This window comes from Medicago sativa, chromosome 3 (genome assembly GCF_051527215.1).
Source record: "Medicago sativa cultivar Bolivia chromosome 3, Bolivia_mono, whole genome shotgun sequence".
Taxonomy (NCBI): Eukaryota; Viridiplantae; Streptophyta; class Magnoliopsida; order Fabales; family Fabaceae; genus Medicago; species Medicago sativa.
The window spans coordinates 82,386,080-82,407,607 of NC_140751.1; the positions used below are offsets into that span (position 1 = coordinate 82,386,080).

Sequence of the window (21,528 nt, forward strand, 5' to 3'; positions counted from 1 at the left end):
AACATGCTAACTTGTGACCTTAAAGCACATGTTAAAGAACTCGGAAGTAGAATTATTATCTCAAAGCCATACATTCACTTTGAGACATATCATTTATATCCATGGTTCATGTTTAGTTTTGATTGTCTCGAGTCATACCATTTTGCAGTTATTATGAATTCAAATTCAAATCTGAATAATAATGTATAGAATTATAAAATATTCAATTTATTCACTTTAATTTGACAGATTTTCGGTTTGTATAAATTATGAGTGTTCTTAATATACGACGTGTTTAGTAAAACGGGTTCTAGTTAATAAGTCGTTCAAGCGAGGTCACCGGTATATACCTTTATACTTTCTCCATCCTTTTTTATAAGCATCTCTAATTTTTTTTCACATATATTATGTAATGAATCTTGCATTACTTATTAAAAAATACGCGGAATGTTTTATAAAAATAAAAACGCACATAGTTTATTGCAAATGAATAATTATATTTATGGTCAAAAAAGATTATTCAAGTAGGACTTATAATTAAAGAGAGATGAAGTATCACCCAGACATTGAATCATATGATATCTAAACTAAAATTCGTTTAATATGTTTAAATACATATGAATATGAATGGATTATATGTTAAAATAAGATGCTTATCATTTAAATTAGTTTGTCATATGTTATACATATCATTAAATGTCTTAACGAAAAAAAATGAAAAATGAAAATTAATATTATTAAAATGATTGCAAAATACCTGTCAATCACCTTATAATTACGACTGATCCAGGTTGAAATTAATAAGAAAAAAAAACTTGTGAGACTTATAGGATTGAGTTCGTATTTGAGCTGTTACATACAACCCGAGATTTGCATCACCACCAACGTTTCTCACAGAATACATTTTTCCCTAAATGAGATTTGCATCATATTATACTCTTAATACACAATATGTTTAGATCAAATTCAGTTTGTGTTGCCTTAAACATCAAAATCAACTTATATTTGTTTGACAGTTCTCAAACATGGTAGCGCTGTTAATGCTGGATTCGACCTTGTAAATCAAAGTTTGGCAAAATTGTTAATCAAAGTTAAGCAAACAATAGCAAGAATTATACAACCCTAATACAACAATTAAAAAATGATTAAAAGAAATCTACAAATTCATTGATTAGAATTAAAACGAAATCAATAATTTTTAAAAATGATTAATATGAAGTAAGAATGACAGATTGTGTTGTACCAACAAAAAAAAATAAAATAAATAAGAATGAGAGATTGTCACTTTGAACATCACAAATAAATCAAAACCTAACAATAGGAACGATCAATCACCTTGATTCTCTCACATGATTAATTTTAGAAATTAAACCTTTTTATGAAATGGGAGCAAGAAAAACAATAAAAGAATAAGAAAACAAAAAAAAATTAAAAAACCAAGAAAATATTGGTTTAGTGTTGTCTCTCAAATATTTGTGTTATATTTCGAAAGTGGTGTGAAAAGTATGAGTCTCAAGAGGATTATTTATAGCCAAAGAAATCAAATAATCATACATAATAAACTCTGATTGGTAGAAAATTAAAACAAATGAAAAATTATATGATTTGATTGGTTGAAATAAAAAACAATGATGTTAATATAAAATGACCGAGCAAACTAATGGGAATGATTATAGGCTAGTTAACAATATTGATTATCATTTAAATCTAAGAATGATATATAACTATTTCTGTCCAAAAAAAAAAAACTATTTATAGGAATTTACAAATTAGGTGACCGAAATAAATGGAATTTTGAATCATTTTGTTTTGTTCAGGCAAAAGTTTATGGACCAATTTTTTAAATGATTGTTTAATTTTTTTTTAAAGATATTTTTCTTTTTATTAAACCTCAGATCCGGTTCTTAGGATAATAAAAGGACCTAGTAATCCATAGTTCGGCTAGTTTTTAAGTAAAACCTAACAAAAAAAAACTATTTTAGAAAGACATAATTGCATTGAATATTGATCAATATATGGTGTATTCAATCAAAAAATTAGAATTTTAGCATATTACATTTTGGTGTGTATATGAAATAAAAAATTAAATGCACAATTCAACATTTGCTTACCCCGTGTACTATCAAAATAAAATAAGGGAAATGTTTATAATAGAGATAGTGTACATAATCATTATAAACTATTCCATTTTTTTTTTGAAGGAATAAACTATTCCATTTATTCACTTTAATTTAATGAAACGAACAATATAAAAATGCCACTTGTACTTTTTCTTACATTGAAAAATTTGTTGGTAAATCAACTCCCCATAGATTTTTTCATGATCACATTCAAAAGGTGAACGAAGAAAGTTACAAATACAAAGATATTCTCGTTATGAAATTATATAATTCATTTTAATCTCATTTTATTCTCTTATATCATTTGATAGTTTGAAGGGATAGAATTTCCTCTGCTAATTTTGACAGTACACAATACACTGCAATTGTTAATAAACATGTAACTTTGTCGACAAAGAAAAAATAGCATGTAAATTGTGTTTCGGAAGAAAAGTGCATAATTTTTTAAATGTTAAACCACCGGAGTCAAAATTATGACATATGATGCTGATTTTGTTTATAGAATATTAAGGGATATTGTTGCAATTTCTTCTTGTTACCTAACACCACCAACATTGTTAAGAATTTTAGCCACAGAAAAGATGGCACCAGAATACAAAAGAAAAAAATAACAACAACAAACGTGAAAAAAAAAAGAACATAGAAAGAAGAAAATGAAACTTATGACTAAATGACTAAATAAAAACAAATAAAAGAGACATGGAATTGGGATAAAAGAGTGAAGAAAGTATAACTTTCAATTGCAATGGTGTGAGGAATTGCTTGCAAATGACCGCATTTTATAATGAGAGCATGAAGATTGAAATTTACATAATTAAATAGTATTTAATCTAATTGAGAAATTAAAGGAGAAAATACTACTGGATGTACATCGTGATTTGTTTTTGCCACAATTAGGTGATATGTAATTTGTAATAGTGTAATAATAGTAAAGGGGACATCATTCTAAATCAATTCCAAAAAGTTAGCAATTTTTTTTTTTTGACAAACAAAAAGTTAGCAATTTAAAAATCAATAGAAAAAAGTGTGATTTTTTTCCTAGTCAAACCATGCATGTGATTCAAATCATAGTTTTAGTAAAAAAAAACATATTTTTTTTTGAAGGAAGTAAAAAAAAAACATAAATAAAATGCAGTAAACATTTAATTCGACACAAATAAATAAAACGATACAATCTGATTAACTTATTATATAAAGATGACACATGTTACACCGTAATTGGTTTACATATTAAAATGTGACGATGCCATGCTTCAAAAACTCGATATAGATATCACAAAAAAAAAGACTCGATATGGAAACCTTTTTTAATTGTTTTTTTTTTTGTTACAAAACCTTTTTTAATTGTGTGACTATTAATTATGAACGTTTCATCACAATAAATGACATTTTATTTTTGAAATAGCAATAAAATACATTTTCCTTTCATAAACTTAACATAGTTGACATTTCCTTTCATAGAATCACATATTTTTTATCTCAAAAAATAAACATCTCAAAAAAAAGTATCACATCTTTTTTATATCATTTTTAAACACGGTCTCCCGATTTTTTCTTTTTTTTTTTCCACTAAAAAATAAGGTAATAACTTTTTAAACATGGTCTCCCGAATTTTTTTTTTCCCACTAAAAAATAAGCTAATGACTCTAAATAAGTCTTATATAATATGAGCATTTCATATTATATATCTTTATTAGTTTTTTTTTCCTGTAACGAAAAAATAATTTTTTATTTTAAGTTGATTTTCGGTCCATAGAATTTTTACTTGATTATTCACAATAAGAACACAATATTTATTAAAACAAAATAATGACAGAGTACATTACCATTTGGTTGGCAAATTTCTAGTTTCAATCACGGTTTCAAAATAAGTATCTTCCTATCAACCAATTTTCAGTTACCAAAATTCATGTCATTTTGTTGTGTAAATAAAAAAAAATTAAATGCACCTTAGAATTCTAGCATATTACATCTTGTTGTGTAAATCAAATAAAACATTAAATGCACCTTAGAATATAAGCATGCCATGTGTACTATCGAAAAAAAATAAGGTAAATATATATAATAGAGATAGAGATTAATTAAATATACCATCACGTCATTTAATTGTTTTTGATAGATAGTAGAATGAATTTTTGTTTTTTTTTTGAGAGGAAGTATATGAAATAATTTTATAAAAGCTAATCTGTTGGGTACAATATAAGTGAAATTTTAATGGTGTCCAAAGTATATATAATATAGATTGATTCATCTCAAGATCATTTACATCACTCCTACAAAATACTATATATCTCATCATTTTATAAATTTGATATATATATATATATATATATATATATATATATATATATAATGGTTAATATATTTTGATATCATATCTATTAAAATATCCGCTCCGTGTTCATTGCAGATTTTATTGATGGGTACAATTTTTTTTACCATCCATATATGTTTGCCATTGTAAGAGTGTCTACACTCACCATAATATCCCTATTCGGAAACTCTCTAATGAGGAAGTTTTACGAATATAGTAATTTGAGCACATGTATCCGATTTCTCTAAAATAAGCATTTCACTTTAAATTATAAATTAAATAATATTCATGAGTTCATTTGAATAAATGATAGCACTTAATTTTCTCACTTTACGCTTTACTCACTTTAAAATATTGAACTCTCATTATTTAGACACATATTTCAGAAAAAAGATAGAAAGAAAAACAAATTAAATAATCTACTGTGTAAACATTTTAACTAATGAAGTGCATAATTTAGCAATATTTTAAAAATTTCAAAATTTGTGATTACAAATTCATGAATCACAATGACTATTATCCTATAATTTGTTGAGCTTATAAACAACACGCTACTTTTTCTTTTTGAACGCTCCTAAATCATAGATATAGGGAAATTGTTAGGCAAATCGAAGTGTGAAACAAAAAAGCACGTGGAAGTGTTGTTGACTAGGAAAACAAAGAAAGAACAAAAAAACAACATTGTCTGTCAGCTAAAGATTGAATGCAACAACAACCTGATGAACAGAAAGTGAATCTGCTGTTGTACTTGTACCTGAGTCAGATGAATGGCGAGTTTCAAGTGTGCCGTCAAAGGTGGCTGTCCCACAGATTATGTAGCTGTTACCGTTTCCATTGTCTCCTTCATTCTGTAAGCTTCTCTCTTTCTTTTTCTGCCTAATTCACTTTCTAATCTAACATGTTCGATAGTATGCCTCTATGAATTTTGAGCTTAACCCCTTTCTGATTTTCTTTGATGATTTATGTGATTCAATTACAGTGTGTGCTTTATCATCTGCGAGCTTATGAATAAGCTGTTTCTATAATTAAAAAGTGGACTGAGTTAAACTCTGTATAAACGGAAAATAGGTTACTACAATAAGCAAATTATGAAGCATTAACCTAGTTATGTACACCAGACACAATACTGACACCACGCCGATAATAATTTGATTTGAGAAAATTGAATAATTGAACATAGCCAAGTGGTAAGCTCTTCAAAACAATTACCCAAGTGGATGTGTCATAAGTTGAAATAAGCTATTCCAAACCCCCTTAATCTCATTGTTGAACTTGAAGCATCATTTTTTTGAAATATAAATTGAGCGCTTAATCTTATTCATATTGTATTGGTAATAATGGTTGGCTTCTATCTTTCAGGCTTCTCATATGGTCAATATTTCCCTTCATAGTTCACAAGGTTCCTCGTACTAAAGGCAGTGGTTTCTGGATACCTGTAATTCAAGTTGTTGCCAGCTTCAACCTTCTTCTATCAATTATGGTAGAAAAAGTTATTGATTTTCTATGAAAAAATAAAACAATATTCGTTGTTCAGTCGTTACACTAGTAAATGCTCAGTATCGCCCTGTTTGTTATCATGCTTAGCTATCTATATTTTTTTTAATGCAGATGTCACACAATTTCTTCAAATTTGAAAAGAGCCATTGGTGGCAGTCATGTTACATGTGGGCAGGTTGCCTTCTTATGCCGTCTATTCTGACTTATTTATACTTCATATTTGAACATATGAATATTTGTTACTTGTTAGCATAATCATACTTCGTGTTTATTTCCAGTTTGGGGTGAAGGTCCACTAGGGTTTGGTTTGCTGTTAAGCTCTCGCATAACACAAGCATTTCAGTTGTATTTTATTTTTGTCAAGTAAGTGACTACTTGATATTCAGTGGTTAGGCTCTATTGCTTCCAGTTTTATTTTTGTACTCACCCTACTGCTTATCAAGTGCTAAATGAGTTACCGTCCACTTGTCAATTGTGCGCTGAATTAAATTTCTTTACTGCTATTTCAGGAGGCGTTTACCGCTGATCAGATCATTCCTTTTAATTCCACTTATTCTTTTGCCCTGGATTGTAGGTGCTGCTGGTAAGAATCTGAATTAATTTTAAGTTACCTTTTGCTTTTGTTTGTGTTACATAGACTTTGCTTCTGAGAGTAGAGCTGACTATAAATTTATCCGTGTACTTTGATGTTTTTTTGCCTGTAGAGTTGCATTTTTTTTTATTATCTATTTTTATGTAATGTATTGTGTCCTTTCAAAATTTTGCTGGATATTGTCTACTTTAGTTGAATGAGTAATTCATTTTTGAAATATTTCTGCAGTATGTACTTAGTATTTGCAACATCTTGTGGAATTTCTAGAAATGATTGTCAGAATCCCCCTTTTGCCTGTTGCCGTATTTATTTCTAATGAAGCTATTAATTTTCTCTCCAGTTATCCATATAAAGAAGCCTCTTAGCAATCGCTGCCACATGTCAGTTCAGTGGACCATACCAGTTGTTTGCCTTCATGTGTTGTATGTTGCCACTTTGGTTGGGGTAACTGCTGCTGTGCATCATATAGAGTTCAGGTTTGATGAACTCAGAGACCTCTGGCGAGGAATACTTGTATCATCCGTATCCGTTGGTATACTTTTTCATACTAATAATTAGACTTTTACTCTTATGTAAATAGGGAAACAGATCATAATATAAAAGGAAATATGAGAAGAACTAATCCCAAGAGATAATCTAAGATACTCTAAATTACTTCAAGATACAATCAAGATATTGCAAGATATTTTTCTTATATTGTAACATATATTTTCTGGATATCTCAGCTTGGTGGCCTCAATAATTTAACCTTTGCTCATTTGTTCTGTCAGTTGTATGGGTTACTGCTTACATACTTAATGAAATTCATGACAATATCTCATGGCTTCAAATTGTCTCCAGATTTCTTCTTTTAGTTTTGGTATGCTTTCCTACTGTTTTTTTTTTTTTTTTTTTTTTGCATTACAATGAAATAACGGACATTGTTAGTTGATTGGAAGTATGAATTCAAAGTCATTAATTATGCTGTTGATCTTTCATTTACTTCATCTTATGTTGTCTTCTTTTAAAGGCTAGCATACTTGTGTTGGCTTTCTTTTCAATATCAAGTTCACAACCGCTGCTCTCGCAAATCAGCTTGAGGAGAAGAGAATCCAGAGAATTTCGCACAATGGGCCAGGCTTTGGGCATACCTGATAGTGGGGTATTATCACAAAGTGAACCGATTTCGAGGGTAGATCCTAATGAACCATTGGATAAGCTTCTCTTGAACAAGAAATTCAGGCAGTCTTTTATGGGATTTGCTGATAGGTAAAATGTCCTTTTGTTGACTCAATATGTTGGCATTGGCATACATTTATGAGAATAATGGTTTTGCTTATTTAAGGGAAATAGTTCAAGTAAAATGTGTAAACCTTACACTGACATTTAATCACTACTTTTCATGTTTGACAATGTTTAAATAAAGGCAGTATGTAACTCTTTGTTGTGTTGGCGAGTTGTGATTGGTTGTTTACTCTGGCAGTGTATATCCTTTAATCTCTAAATAAAATTGTTGTTACATTTGGACTAAAGAATCTTTTGAAATCTTATTCCACAGGGTCTTGGATGTTTTGGACCTAAACATCAAAGTATAAGTAAAGAACTAAGAAAAAAAACCTTGTATTTTTTTCGTTCAAAAGAATAATACCTTATTGTTGTAATATATCTACAGTTGCTTGGCTGGGGAGAGTGTGCACTTCTTTGATGAAGTGCATGAGCTAAGTAAAATATCCGAACATGACTGCGTGAGAAGAATCTATATGGCAAGGCATATTATTGAGAAGTACATAGTTGCAGGTTGGTACTTGGTACTTACAGATAGCTTCCTTTTTCATCCTTTCCCTTGTTCTCCTCTATGAGACTTTGCTTTTGCCATTACCAAAATTGTAAAACCAAAATTTTCTCAATCTTTTTATGATCACAACTTTTTTCAAACTTTATAGAAATAAATCGCATGCTTGCAAGTTTTTCTTCCAACTGTAGGGTGCATGGTGTTTAATATTTGTTACAATGTAATTTTACAGGTGCAGCTATGGAGATTAACATCTCTCATAGAAGCAAACAGGAAATTTTATCAACATCCGACCTTGCACGCGCTGATCTCTTTCATAATGCACTCAATGAGATCGTGCACTTGATGAAAACGGTAAGTTCCTTAATTCAAAACAATTTGATGGGATTCCCTTGATTAAAATTAGCCTGGTTGTGGATGTATAGTTTTCATCTAAATTAAATATATTCCATTCACCTCCCCAGAACTTGGCAAAAGATTACTGGTCATCAATCTTCTTCCTGAAGTTCCAGGAGGAATGTGATATGAGATGTAACGGCTACGAGCTTGAGCAAATGACAGGGTGGAATTATTCTCCAAGGTTAAGTTCTGTGCATGGTACAGATGATCCTTTTCACCATGATCATCTTCTGAAGAACTCAGAATGTGGCAATGATACCGACTCATGACTTGGTACTTGGTAGTGCTTATCGACTTGCCAAACCAGAGTTACCTTTTTAGAAAATTACTGATATACTTTTTTCTTATTCCATTTATGGTTAGTGTCCACAAGTGAGGAGGTGTATGTAGGAAGGAAGACAAAAAGGGCAATTGTATTTTTGTTTTTAACTTTTTGTTAACATCTGTATAGTCAGGCTAGTATCATGTACATCTTGGGCTTGTTGCTTACACTGATAGTCTAATACTGATTTAATTTGAACCCTACACTTTTCAAGATACTTTAACCACTTCTTAGGTCTAGAGTTTTAAGCATACATACAGGAGATCTTGTTGTACTCGTATCGTTGAATGCAGCTTCCTAACGACGTCCTTTGTATGACCGCCTTTAATTCTGATTATTAGTTTGTTTTTAGCTCTAGTTGTTACCAAGATTAATTTTTATGCATGACAGTTTAAAATTTTATTCACATGCATTCAATCACATCACAGTGTAGATATATATTGTAAACGTAAAATGTTTATTACAGTGTTACAGATAGTTATTGTTCTGTAAGTTGATAGTGGCCACTGTCATGACCATGTATTCATTTCTACATCGTTGAATCATAATGATACTTTGTTACCTTTTGACAATTTATCACTCTCTTTTGGTGGTGGCTTATATATTTGTTGTTGAACCCTCGACCATGCATATATTATGCATTGTTCCTACCAATTGAGCTAAACTCACAATGACAATTTATCATTCTCTAGCATTGAAGTTTTCCTCGCCTTCCCTCATAATCTTCTAATTCCTCTTAAAACTCTTCTTGAGTCTCACATTTTCTGAAGTCATTGGTACTAACTGTAGAATTGCATTACTATAAAAATCAGTTTCAACAACAAATATATAAAATTCAAAAACTTATATCCTTGGTTGAACAAAGAAACATATGAACTACACATGTCAATTTCGTCAGGAAAAAAAACACATGTCAAGCTTGGTTATATAATTCATGAGGCCCTTAACAGATATGAGACAACCCGTTTGCAATAATTATTATTATGTCAACACATGGACATTAAGAATCTTCCACTTCTTTCATTGAACAGTTAGCTGTTGTAGGTGAGCGAACGGCAATTAACTACCGTTTACCATCGAACAGTAGTTAATTGTCGTTAAAGATATTTTCGTCGGTTTAAATTGCGTGAGAGCAAACAATGCGTGCCTATAGAGCAATTTTCATGCATTGTATCTGACTTAGGCTACTCAATTCCATCCCCACGCAATTCCAACATGCTTATTTATATTCATTCACGTCTTATGAAATCAAAGTTGTTGGTTGGTGAACATTTGATGCTTACCAAACAAAAACATATTAATTAGATTCCCTTTGTCAGCAGTGAAATACTATTTTTAAAAACCTAGGAGTTCTCTTTCTTTATCTTAATAACCACATGGATTTGCCAGATTTCTTCCTAGCAGCAACAATCACCTTAGGCTTCATCTCCATATGCAAATCTTTATTCCATTTTCTCAACTGGATAAGGATCATGTTCTTGAGACCACACAAAAAACTCAAAGACTATGGTTCATGGGCTATAATCACCGGCTCCACCGATGGAATCGGCAAAGCCATGGCTTTTGAGTTTGCATCAAAGGGACTCAACATTCTCTTAGTTGGTAGAAACCCTCTTAAACTTGAATCTACTTCAAAAGAGATAGTAGATAGAAATTTTGGAAATGTTGAGGTAAAGTTTGTTGTTATAGACATGCAAAATAATAGTGGAGAGGAAATAATGAAAAGAGTAGAAGAAGCAATATATGGTTTAGATGTGGGAATTTTAGTTAATGGTGCTGGTGTGGCTTATCCTTATGCTAGATATTTTCATGAGGTTGATTTGGATTTGATGGATTCTATTATTAAAGTGAATGTGGAAGGAACAACTTGGATTACAAAAGCTGTGCTTCCAAATATGATTAGGAAGAAAAAAGGAGCTATTATAAACATTGGTTCTGGTTCCAGTGTTGTACTTCCTTCTTTTCCTCTTGTCACAATTTATGCAGCATCAAAAGCGTAAGTATCTCTATGTATGTTTTTTATTTTAACAAAATGCACCCAAAATATTCTGATATTAAAGACATTGTTTTAAAAACCGGATTGGACGGCCGGAAATTGGGTGGAGCCTCTAATGGACTGGCAATGCTATTGAACAGGTATGAACCAATGACTTGGATTGAATCGGGTAAATACTATACCTCTTTTTTGATTTCTTTGTACATTTTTCCTGAAATTCGTAGAAAAAACGACATCATTTTCTTATAAAGGATTTAAGGTGCCAGGTTAAAATCCGAACAAATGAGTAAATATTAATCTAACAACTCGTTACTAGCATTTATCATTAAAAAAACGACATCATTTTCTTTTAATTGTTTCACATAGGCTTTGAATTTCTATTTGCTTTTGGTTGCTATAAAATTGATGACTTGTTTGTGTTTTAGGGTGGGTTATTTGTGTTTTTGATAAATTTAATAATTTTTCTCTAACTATGGTTTAAAATTATTCTGTGTTTTAATTTGGTTGTTATACTATGTTGTGCTTTGCATATGTATATTGTTATTTAGTTTTCTGTTTATGTCTATCTTTAGTTTTTGCCTCTGTTTATGCCTTTAGTTGTGAAGTTATGTTTCGGTTCATTCTGATTCAATCTGGTTTGGTGATACAATCTTTTTTGTAGACGCCAAGATATACGACTGAGTTACTTAGATTCAATCATACGGATCAACTGGTGATCCAACGATCTCTTATTCTTTTTGAACATGCTTGTATCTTTAGACCAAAAAGAAAGTAATTCATTTCCTTTAGTTAATATAATAACCTCTTCTATTTTTTTAAATTTTTATTTTAGATTTTCTTCATGTCTTATAAGTATAGATTTTAGTATTTTTCACCCATTGAATTTTGTGTGTATGATGATAACTGTTGACTATAAGCCTTTCTTATCTTCATAAAAAATATTGGGAATAATTATATTCAATCAAAACCAAAAATTTGAATCCATATCTTGATGCTAATTTTACAGGTATCTTGCAATGTTCTCTGCATGCACCAGTTTGGAATACAAACACCACGGAATTGACATCCAGTGCCAGGTTCTCTCGTCGCCTCTCTTCTTCACCTTCATGGTTTGATTGATTTGATGAATATTCTGTGATACAGGCAACTCTTACATAGATTTTGACCGTTGATACCATTAATTAATAATGGTAGAAGATGTTATTTTGAAATAGAGTAAATAATAAACATAAGATTAATGATTTGGTTTGAGACAACAATGATTAACAATATTGCATTAGACATACATCAACCATGTTTAACAGTAAATCAATTTGAATGTACAGGCTCCAATGTTTGTCTCAACAAAAATGACCTGTGATATGAAGACATCACTTTTTGTTCCAACACCAGATAAATACAGCAAAGCATGCACAAAATGGATTGGCTATGAAAAATTGGTTGTGCCTTACTTCTTTCACAATCTGCAGTCGTTTCTCATAAGGAAAATTCCCGATGTGCTCATGGATTCCTATATGCTACGTTATTTTCTTAACAGGCGTGAAAAAGGACTCATCGACGACTCCCAAATCAAAGGATTACAAGCATCTAGTAATTCTGAGCCAAATTAACATTGATGATGCCAAATTTAGTTTTCAATTTAAAACTAAATCAGTATCTATGTAAAAATAAGATTGATGATGGAATGGAAGTCCCAGTGAATAATATGTATGTTGTATCCACTAACTAAATCAACATCTATATATGATTTGGATCGATCATTTGCCTATTACTATATTATTGTTGTTTTCTTAATTTAGTTCTTATTCCCTTTGTCATAATTGAGGTAGTCTTTGTTCAAGATTGATCTTTGTTCACGCATTTCGGCCAATAATGCCTATTTTTGCGACTATAGAGCATTATAGTTGTGGTTTGTTTAAGTGATGGATCAAGGTTTAGAGTGTTAAAACCAATATATATTACTCCCTCCGTCCCGGAATAACTGACCCATTTTCTAAAAAAAAATGTCCCAAAATAACTGATCCATTTCAATTTTCAATACAACTTTCATCATTCCCAATACAATATAATACTACCTCCGTCCCTAATTATAAGACCCTTTTGAGAATTTTTTTTGTCCCTTTTTATAAGACCTCTTTGCTATTTCCAACTACATTAATTATTTCTTTACATACATGTCCCTATTTATTATACATCTTTTTCTTCAATCAGCAATAAATAACATGTTGAAAACATAAACCAACCCTCTTTCTTAAAGGATAAAATTGTAAAAACAATAGTAATTACAAACATAGTTAATATAAATATCCACTATCTTAATTCCCGTTATTTTTTCAAAAGGGCCCTATAATTAGGGACGGAGGTAGTACTAAATAATACTACTTTTATCATTCCCAATACAATATATTCCACTTTCCCCTTTATTTATACATTTTTCTTAATATGTGTGAAAAACAAAATTGTGTCAATTAAATTGGGACGGAGGTAGTATTATGTAATACCATTGAACCGTACCGCAAAGGGTATCGCCCTCCAACAAGTGGACATTAGAGATGTCGTTGGGGATTTGTTAGAGCGGATCCCAATGAGGATTCCCCGTTCGGGTCCCCATATTTGGGGAATTTTCCCCTCGTCAGGACGGGGATGGGGAGGATGTTCCGCCGAGAGCACTTTGGGAACGGGGATCGATTTTTATAGGTTGGTTTTATGGTCTTTTCATATGTTTATTATTAGAAATTAAAAATGTATGGATTTTGATCAATTTTTTGTTAATTAAAATTATTATTCTAATTTATACTAAAAAAGGAAAGAAATACCTTTCTGACGAGGATCCGCCGAAACGGAGATGAGAACATAATCCCCCGCTGTGGGGATCAGGGACGGAGACGGGTAACAAATTTAGCTATGGGGTAGGAAATGGGGAAATACCTCCACCCGGCTCCATTGACATCCCAGTGGACACGGGGGTTTGCCCCGCAAACTCGAATCTAGGTAATAAGAAATGGGGGCACTTGACCCCACTTACTTTATTTTTTTTTAAAGCAATAATGAGTATTTTTTATGCATTGACCCCCACATTACACACAAACTATTTGTGTATCAATCTTAAGTCCGTGATTTTTTTTTAAGACTTTAAGTCCATGAATTCGATAAGGAAAAGTTTGATTAATTTTGTTCAATTTTATCTGTCAGAATTTTCTTCTTTGTGACTCCATAATCAACTTAAAAATAATATCATGGATGTTCGTTTTAGTGACCAATTCATAATTTACATCAAATTAGTGATAATTATGTCATAATAGTGGAAACTAAAAAACGCATTGCTTATGCAATTATGTGTTTACTTCTAAATTTATCATTATGGTTGCCTTTGGCAACTGCATTAGTTGAGTAAAGTTTCTCAACCATGTATTTTCTGAACAATCAAATATGCAACCGTTGAACATCATAAGCGATGCATTTTTGAATGATTGTTTGGTCACATTGATAGAGAGTGATATGTTTGATAGAGTTAAAATGAAAAAAAATGTAGAGAACAATTATGATTCTTAGATGTTTTTTTCAAAAAAAAGATAGGGTTAATTAAGTACATGATTCCTATAAACATTTAAAATTTCATTTTTAGTCCCTACAAAATAAAATCATATTTTTTAGTCCCTGTAAAAAATTTCGCCAACATTTTTATTCTTTGTAAAATTTTCTATCAACATTTTTAGTCCTTGTAAAAATTTCTCTCAACATTTTTTGTCCCTAAAATGCTAAAGGAAAATGTCATATAAACTAAAAAATGTGATTTTATTACATATGAATCATCTATAAATATTTCATTAACACGTTTTAGTAAACCACACATATTTTATTATTGAAATCAACTTTTTTTTTTTTAAAAGAATTATTGAAATAAACTTTATTAATAATTTCTTAGTATCTCACATTCTCACTTATTGTCTATTTGAGCTTGACCTCCCCGCTGGAATGTGATTGACTGCAGTCAATATAATAATACAGTCATACAGTCAAATTAACTGCAGCCATTGGATCAAAGCAATGCTTGAGATTCACTCTCACTCAAAAACCACAACACAACAAATCCAATCTGTCAATTTTCTACCTTTCTCCTCCACGGCTCCACCTCTCCAATCCAGCAAGCTGATGATCCATCTTTCCTCCCTTTGTGCCCAACGTATTTGTCGACGGAACTCCGTCCTCACCTATCGGCGAGGCTCATCTCTGATTCATCTTCTTCCACAACTGCCAACTGCGGTATTCGTTCTCAAATCTCGCCGCTAACCCTGGATTTGTGTTCATCAACCCGCATCTTACTTTTGTTACTCGATTGCAGCTTTTTTTATGTTCAAATCGTCATCTGTAACTTCCTCATTTCAAAACTGATTTCATTTTTTAGGGATTGTATGAAAACATATTAAATGTTTAATTTTATAATTGATGGTGGGTTATGAGTTCTTCTTTTGTGTTTGATGATTCAGTCCAATAACTCACAAAATCAGTGTTGGTGTCGTTTGGGCTATTACTGTTTCATGAGAGCAGGAAGTAATAAGCTTGGGTAGTGGAAGGCAAGGATTTTTTTTAGCAAGAGCAAGAAAAAGTTCCAATAGAATTTTGACTGCTCAGTCCATTTTGGGTTGCAGCGGCTCCATCTGCTGCAGTTGTTGGAGAAATCGAAGGGATGGAGGGAGAAGAGAAGGGATTTTTATTATGTGTGTGTTGTTAGAGAGGATGATAGTTAATGACAACCCTTTGATGAACTGAACGGTTTGATTTCTGCCGACTGCAGTGACTGCGTGTTTTCGCGACTGCAGTCAATCGCGGTCCCTCCCCGCTTATTGAAAGTTCTGAATCGATAGGTGCTTCTGACTTGGATTAAGCACACTGGGTGGTCGGAGCTATATACATCCTCTCGGGGTAAGAGACTTTGGTTTGTCCTGCACTTATTTAGTTAGAGACATAGTGAGTGTCTGTGTCCCAGTCACGTGAGAAACAAATCTACCTCCATTGCTACCAACACCTCATCAAATCTGATTCAGATACCCCCGCCCGCAATGTTGCACACAATGCAATAGAGTTGGAGCTGTTCTTTCCTCATAGTTCCAGATCTAACACCACTTGGCTTGTATTTTTTGGGTAATTTTTTATTTGTATTCTACTTTGCATTTTGTGATAGATCTTCTTGCAGTAGATAGATCAGTTTCAATTTCAATTTTTCATTAAAAATTGAATCAAACGACTCGTTAGGATTTACTCACATGGGTGGGGTTATTTTATTACACTACACTTGTAGTAAGTTGTAACTGATTACATTATATATGGCCTGGACCACTCATTTCCAACCCCACATAACCAACATGATTACTTACATAGGAAGGAGAGGATATTGGTGAACATTTAATAACAAAAAACAACAACATACTCATTTGATTTTCCTTTGCCATGCCAGCCATATAACACAGTTTTATTTTATAAACCTAGTTTCTTTACCATCAGTAGTGAGTGATATACACATGGATCTGCCTGATAATTTCTTCCTACTAGCTACAACCCTCTTAGGCTTCATCTCTGTTTGCAAAGTCTTTTTCCATTTTCTCAACTGGATATGGATCATCTTCTTGAGACCACACAAAAAACTCAATGAATATGGATCATGGGCTATAATCACTGGCTCCACCGACGGAATCGGCAAAGCCATGGCTATTGAGTTTGCATCAAAGGGACTCAACATTCTCTTAGTTGGTAGAAACCCTCTTAAACTTGAAGCAACATCAAAAGAGATCATAGATAGAGGTTTTGGAAATGTTGAAGTCAAATGTGTTGTTATAGATATGCAAAATATTAGTGGGGAAGAAATAATTAAAAGGGTTGAAGAAGCAATAGATGGTTTAGATGTGGGAATTTTAGTTAATGGTGCTGGTGTGGCTTATCCTTATGCTAGATATTTTCATGAGGTTGATTTGGATTTGATGGATTCTATTATTAAAGTGAATGTTGAAGGAACAACTTGGATTACAAAAGCTGTGCTTCCTAGTATGATTAAGAAGAAAAAAGGAGCTATTATTAACATTGGTTCTGGTTCTACTGTTGTGATTCCTTCATATCCTCTTGTCACACTTTATGCAGCTTCAAAAGCGTAAGTAAGCTCTATAAATGTGTGTTTTTGTTTATCAAAATGCAATCATAAAGTTCTTATATTAAAGATTTGTTATTTATACAATTTTATGCCCTTTTCTTATTCTTTCTAAACCATGCTTATGGCCTTTTAGATTAGAAAGAAAGTACTTCATTTCCTTTGCCTAAGCCTAATACACTGTCAGCAAAATACCTTTTTTTAAAGTTTTTCTCCATGTCTATTAGTGTAAATTTTACTCCTTTCACTCTATATAATTGTGTATATGATGATGACTATTTGACTATAAGTCTTTGTTTTGCATATAAAATATGTCATCACTTTAATTGAAAACAACACTAGAAAAACTAGTTAAGAAAAAAAATTACTTTGCCTCTTCATTGTTATTTATGTAAAATAAAGAAATTATCCTGAAGTAGTTGTATTAATTAAAACCAAATATGAATTCATATCTTGATGCTAATTTTACAGATATCTTGCAATGTTCTCTGCATGCACCAATTTGGAATACAAGCAGCTAGGAATTGACATCCAGTGTCAGGTTCTCTATTGCCTCTCTTCTTTTCCCTTATGTTTTGATGAATAATCTGTGATGCTGACAACTCATCCAAAGATGTTGGTCATTGATACTCACACCCTTTAATTAATGGTGATAAACTGTTTTTTTGAAATGAAACATAAGGTAATTGATTTGAGGCGAAAAGTTTCAGAGGAAGTACTTAATCATGATTTATAATTGAGTATGATGTAAAGTATATTTTCATGTGGGAAATCTATTTTTTTTATCTTCCAACTTGAAGGAAACCTACCATACCAACCTAACTCTTTTTTTATGTGGTGCTTGAGTTGAATATGTTAGGATGAAGCACGAACACCTGACACGACATGTACACTGACACGTCGATAGGGATAATAATTTGAAAAAATCACATAATTCAATGTAATTATATGTGTTGGTGTCGGACGTGTCTAATCCGAGGAGTGTCCGTGTTTCATAAGTTAGGAGTAATATTCTAGTAGTTAGTTGTTGTAATTTTTAGTCCATGTTTGGATTGACGTGAGTTTTGCAAAACCATTGTATGTTACAGTGATTTTGACAAAAACTACACTTTGTAACTTTGTCAAATTCATAATGTATTTAAATCTGCACTTAATTTGAATTTGATTTTAAAATTTGTAAATCTTAGCCTTAGATACCTTTGTACCTATACCTTGAGATGTATTCTGAGCTTAAATTGAAATGAATTTGAATATACAGGTACCATTGTTTGTGTCAACAAAAATGACAAGGATGAGGGCATCACTTTTTGTTCCAACACCAGATAAATACAGCAAAGCATGCACAAAATGGATTGGCTATGAAAAATTGGTTGTACCTTACCTCTTTCACAATCTGCAGTCATTTCTCATAAGGAAAATTCCTGATGTATTCTTGGATTCCTACATGTTGCGTAATTTGCTTTACTTGCGTAAAAGAGGACTCATCAAGGACTCCCAAATCAAAGGATCAGAAGCATCTACTAATTCTAAAACAAATTAACATTGATGCATGATGCCAAATTTAGTTATCAGTTCCTAACTAATCACTGTGAAAGTGAGAATGGTGATGGATGTCTAAGTGAATTATATGTAGTTTCCTTTTTTGTATTTTCTAGATTGAACTTTGGGTGGATCATTTGGCCTATTAGTTGCTACTGTTGTGGTTTATTTAATTTTGTTCTTATTTGCTTTGTCATCTTTGAGGTAGCATCTGTCTTTTTCTATCAGTATAAAATCTTAACCATAAGGGTCAGCTGCTACATGTGATGTTTTAAAAAACAGAATCAGAAATTGAATAAGTGGAAACATTTATTTCATCATTGAATTAGTAAATGTTTGGATTAGTTAGGAGATTGTAGAATCATGGTGAGCCTCCGTGATTTTGACAAAAGATACACTTTGTAACTTAGATAAAATAATGGTGCCACCATAAATTTTTAAATCCATTTCACATCCATACACATAAAAAAAGGTAAAAACTCAATTCTCGTCTTAGAAAGAGATAAGTAGTGTAAAGGGTGACACCTATTGTAAAGATAAGTTGGATTTGATATAAAAATTAATGGATTTCACAAAGAGTGATGATGCTTCATGTAGAACCCCAACTACACAAACACTCTAATTTTTATCTCTAATGAGATTACTAGAAGACATTTATTCTAATTTGGTAAAGATCTTTTCATTGCGGATAGTTTTAGTGAACTTGTTAAAGAACCAAATATAAAAATATTGAACTCAATTTCTTGAGAGTTTTAAAATTGTTCATTTCAACATAATTTTGTATTTGTGATTATTTCTTAACAAGTACCCTAAGTTACAAGTTAAACCCTTTTTACCCATTAGTTCAAAAATCTGAATTTGGATGTTTATACTTTATTAGTAGACCTTTATTTTGATTTCTTTTGTCTAAAACAATATAATTTAAATTTAAATTTAAATTTAAAAAAAAAAAACCATTTCATACTGATTCTCGCACTCTGGTTTTGTACAAATTTTTGTTGGTTTTGAACTTTATTCCTTACACCTTCTCACCAATTTTGATATCATAAGATTTTCTTTTAGCTAAAGGGTTAAGGGTTCAAGTTATTATACTCCACCTATTATTGATAAAAGTAATATAGTAGTACAGTAGTCATGTTGAATTAACCAGAACACAACAAAACAAAACAAAGTCTCAAAACATCCTCCCACCCACAGCATCTTCAATCAAAACAACGTGTTGAAAGTGGAACAGACCCAATTTTACAAGTGGCTATGTTGTTCTGTGGACTCTGCGCCCATTTTATCATTACAATTCATTCAATAAGTACTACTGCACAATCTTCCTTCCTCTCATCTCATTCATCATAAACTTTGTGTTCTTCTGCTATTCATCATTCATTCTATTTACAAATATTACTAATTACACCCCTAATATGGAATGCTGTATAATCAATAGGCTCAGGACTCAACCTTTGTGGTTCGTCCTAGTCTTCCTGGTAGGCTTATTCACCATTCTGAGGTTCGCTTTCATTTATTTCAGATGCTTCTATGCCAAATTTCTCAAGGCTCCCATAAAAGTCAAAGAGTGATAAATTCTTGACGACAAACAACATCTCTATGTAATTTATATCAATAAGGGCTTGTGGAGGTCCCAGTGAAATTATATACGTTTTCTCTACTTACTACTATTACTATTTGTAATTTCTTATGTTGACTTTAAATTTGATTTATCATCTTTGTGGTCACCTTTTGTCTATTATATCAATTTATAAGTTATAACTAGCCATGTGGGTCAGTAGCTATAGTTGTTAGCCAAAAATGTTTGATTTACAGTTTCCACATGGCAAAAGTAAGTAACAACCTTCATTTGGTAGATGCTGTTTGAGATGAGATTAGAGGTCACTCTTTATTCAATCTGAGAAATTGGAATATTATTGGTTGTTGCTAAGAATGACTCAAGACTGCTTTCAAACCTATTATAGTACCATCCATCCATACATACACCACACGACATTAATTAATATACGTGACAAGACGGCCAACAACACTCAAAGTTTAGGTCACCCATTAACAATCCAAACCAAACAAAACGCAAACAGGGTCTGCTATTCTCATCTTCTAAAACTTTAAACTAAATTTTTGTATGAATTGATTGCGAATATTACTTTTTAAATTTTAATATGAACTTGAATTATCGACAATACAAAGACTAGATTGATAAAGAAAATATCAAACTTTAACTTATGTAGAAAAAAATTTGGACGTTATGTTTTAAGGCCTGTGGGACCTTGTATTTGGACATCAAAGTAAGAACGGAAACCCGCTGAACTTTTCATAGGTTGACTTTGAGATTTAAGTCTATGTATGTGTTTGCTGCTTTGACGTTTGAAAAGAATTTCATGTGTTACAAACCCACCTCCAAGTGAAAAAACAGAAGCTTAGCTTCTCTGCAGCTGTATATGGTCTAATCTTACCGCCAAAGCAAAGACACAGTACTATGATATGTGAAAATTGTGCCTGCCTTTGTTTTCTTAAATCAATAGTTCATATTAAAGCTCTCATTTGATTAAGCTATCAGATGTAGGTTAAAGAATTATTTGTATCAGTGTCTTTGTTACGAAGGTCAAATAAAATTTATTCGCAATAACGCATATATATACTCTCTTGTAAAAAAAAATGCATATTTTTTATTTTTTTTACAAGAGAGACTGCGTGACATGTATTAACATTTAGGAGTCGATGGATTGTCCCTTGAAAACGGTTACCATAGGCTAGTAATTTTTTTCCTAATAAAATTATTAAAAAAAGAGCATTGCTATATATCCCGAAGGATAGCGAGAGTGTCTCGAATTAACTTCCAACCAATAAAAATGTTTTC

The 21,528-nt window shown here is 31.6% G+C and overlaps 3 protein-coding genes across 4 annotated transcripts; all 3 read left to right on the forward strand.

Annotated features, from left to right (window-relative positions):
• The first annotated feature begins 5,028 nt into the window (after nt 1–5,028).
• Nucleotides 5,029–9,211, forward strand: RGS1 (REGULATOR OF G-PROTEIN SIGNALING 1). The gene is made up of 11 exons (XM_085754726.1): nt 5,029–5,263; nt 5,773–5,893; nt 6,022–6,085; nt 6,189–6,273; nt 6,420–6,493; nt 6,843–7,034; nt 7,273–7,361; nt 7,512–7,750; nt 8,154–8,278; nt 8,506–8,627; nt 8,738–9,211. Exons 1-11 carry the CDS (start codon nt 5,181–5,183, stop codon nt 8,939–8,941), a joined length of 1,398 nt encoding a protein of 465 aa, XP_085610852.1. The 5' UTR covers nt 5,029–5,180; the 3' UTR covers nt 8,942–9,211.
• Nucleotides 9,212–10,023: 812 nt separating this feature from the next.
• Nucleotides 10,024–12,764, forward strand: LOC146940954 (very-long-chain 3-oxoacyl-CoA reductase 1-like). 2 transcript variants are annotated; one of them, XM_085754727.1, is made up of 4 exons: nt 10,024–10,990; nt 11,652–11,702; nt 11,997–12,066; nt 12,316–12,764. In XM_085754727.1, exons 1-4 carry the CDS (start codon nt 10,371–10,373, stop codon nt 12,598–12,600), a joined length of 1,026 nt encoding a protein of 341 aa, XP_085610853.1. In that variant the 5' UTR covers nt 10,024–10,370; the 3' UTR covers nt 12,601–12,764. The 2 variants fall into 2 exon arrangements, with proteins under 2 accessions (XP_085610853.1, XP_085610854.1); XM_085754728.1 differs by lacking the exon at nt 11,652–11,702 and having other exon boundaries at nt 10,032–10,990.
• A 2,348-nt stretch (nt 12,765–15,112) lies between these two features.
• LOC146940955 (very-long-chain 3-oxoacyl-CoA reductase 1-like) lies at nt 15,113–18,864 on the forward strand. Its single transcript, XM_085754741.1, has 3 exons — nt 15,113–17,132; nt 17,601–17,670; nt 18,388–18,864. Exons 1-3 carry the CDS (start codon nt 16,510–16,512, stop codon nt 18,667–18,669), a joined length of 975 nt encoding a protein of 324 aa, XP_085610867.1. The 5' UTR covers nt 15,113–16,509; the 3' UTR covers nt 18,670–18,864.
• The last annotated feature ends 2,664 nt before the right edge of the window (nt 18,865–21,528 follow it).

What these genes read in the sequence shown, in the direction of transcription:
- RGS1 (XM_085754726.1), top strand. Translation starts at nt 5,181, where the DNA reads ATGGCGAGTTTCAAGTGTGCCGTCAAAGGTGGCTGTCCCACAGATTAT. An exon ending in TCCATTGTCTCCTTCATTCT is followed by an intron (nt 5,264 to 5,772) that starts GTAAGCTTCTCT and finishes TCTATCTTTCAG; the next exon opens with GCTTCTCATATGGTCAATAT. An exon ending in CTGGATTGTAGGTGCTGCTG is followed by an intron (nt 6,494 to 6,842) that starts GTAAGAATCTGA and finishes TTTTCTCTCCAG; the next exon opens with TTATCCATATAAAGAAGCCT.
- LOC146940954 (XM_085754727.1), top strand. Translation starts at nt 10,371, where the DNA reads ATGGATTTGCCAGATTTCTTCCTAGCAGCAACAATCACCTTAGGCTTC. An exon ending in ATTTATGCAGCATCAAAAGC is followed by an intron (nt 10,991 to 11,651) that starts GTAAGTATCTCT and finishes TCTTTTTTGTAG; the next exon opens with ACGCCAAGATATACGACTGA. An exon ending in TCAATCATACGGATCAACTG is followed by an intron (nt 11,703 to 11,996) that starts GTGATCCAACGA and finishes CTAATTTTACAG; the next exon opens with GTATCTTGCAATGTTCTCTG.
- LOC146940955 (XM_085754741.1), top strand. Translation starts at nt 16,510, where the DNA reads ATGGATCTGCCTGATAATTTCTTCCTACTAGCTACAACCCTCTTAGGC. An exon ending in CTTTATGCAGCTTCAAAAGC is followed by an intron (nt 17,133 to 17,600) that starts GTAAGTAAGCTC and finishes CTAATTTTACAG; the next exon opens with ATATCTTGCAATGTTCTCTG. An exon ending in GAATTGACATCCAGTGTCAG is followed by an intron (nt 17,671 to 18,387) that starts GTTCTCTATTGC and finishes TTGAATATACAG; the next exon opens with GTACCATTGTTTGTGTCAAC.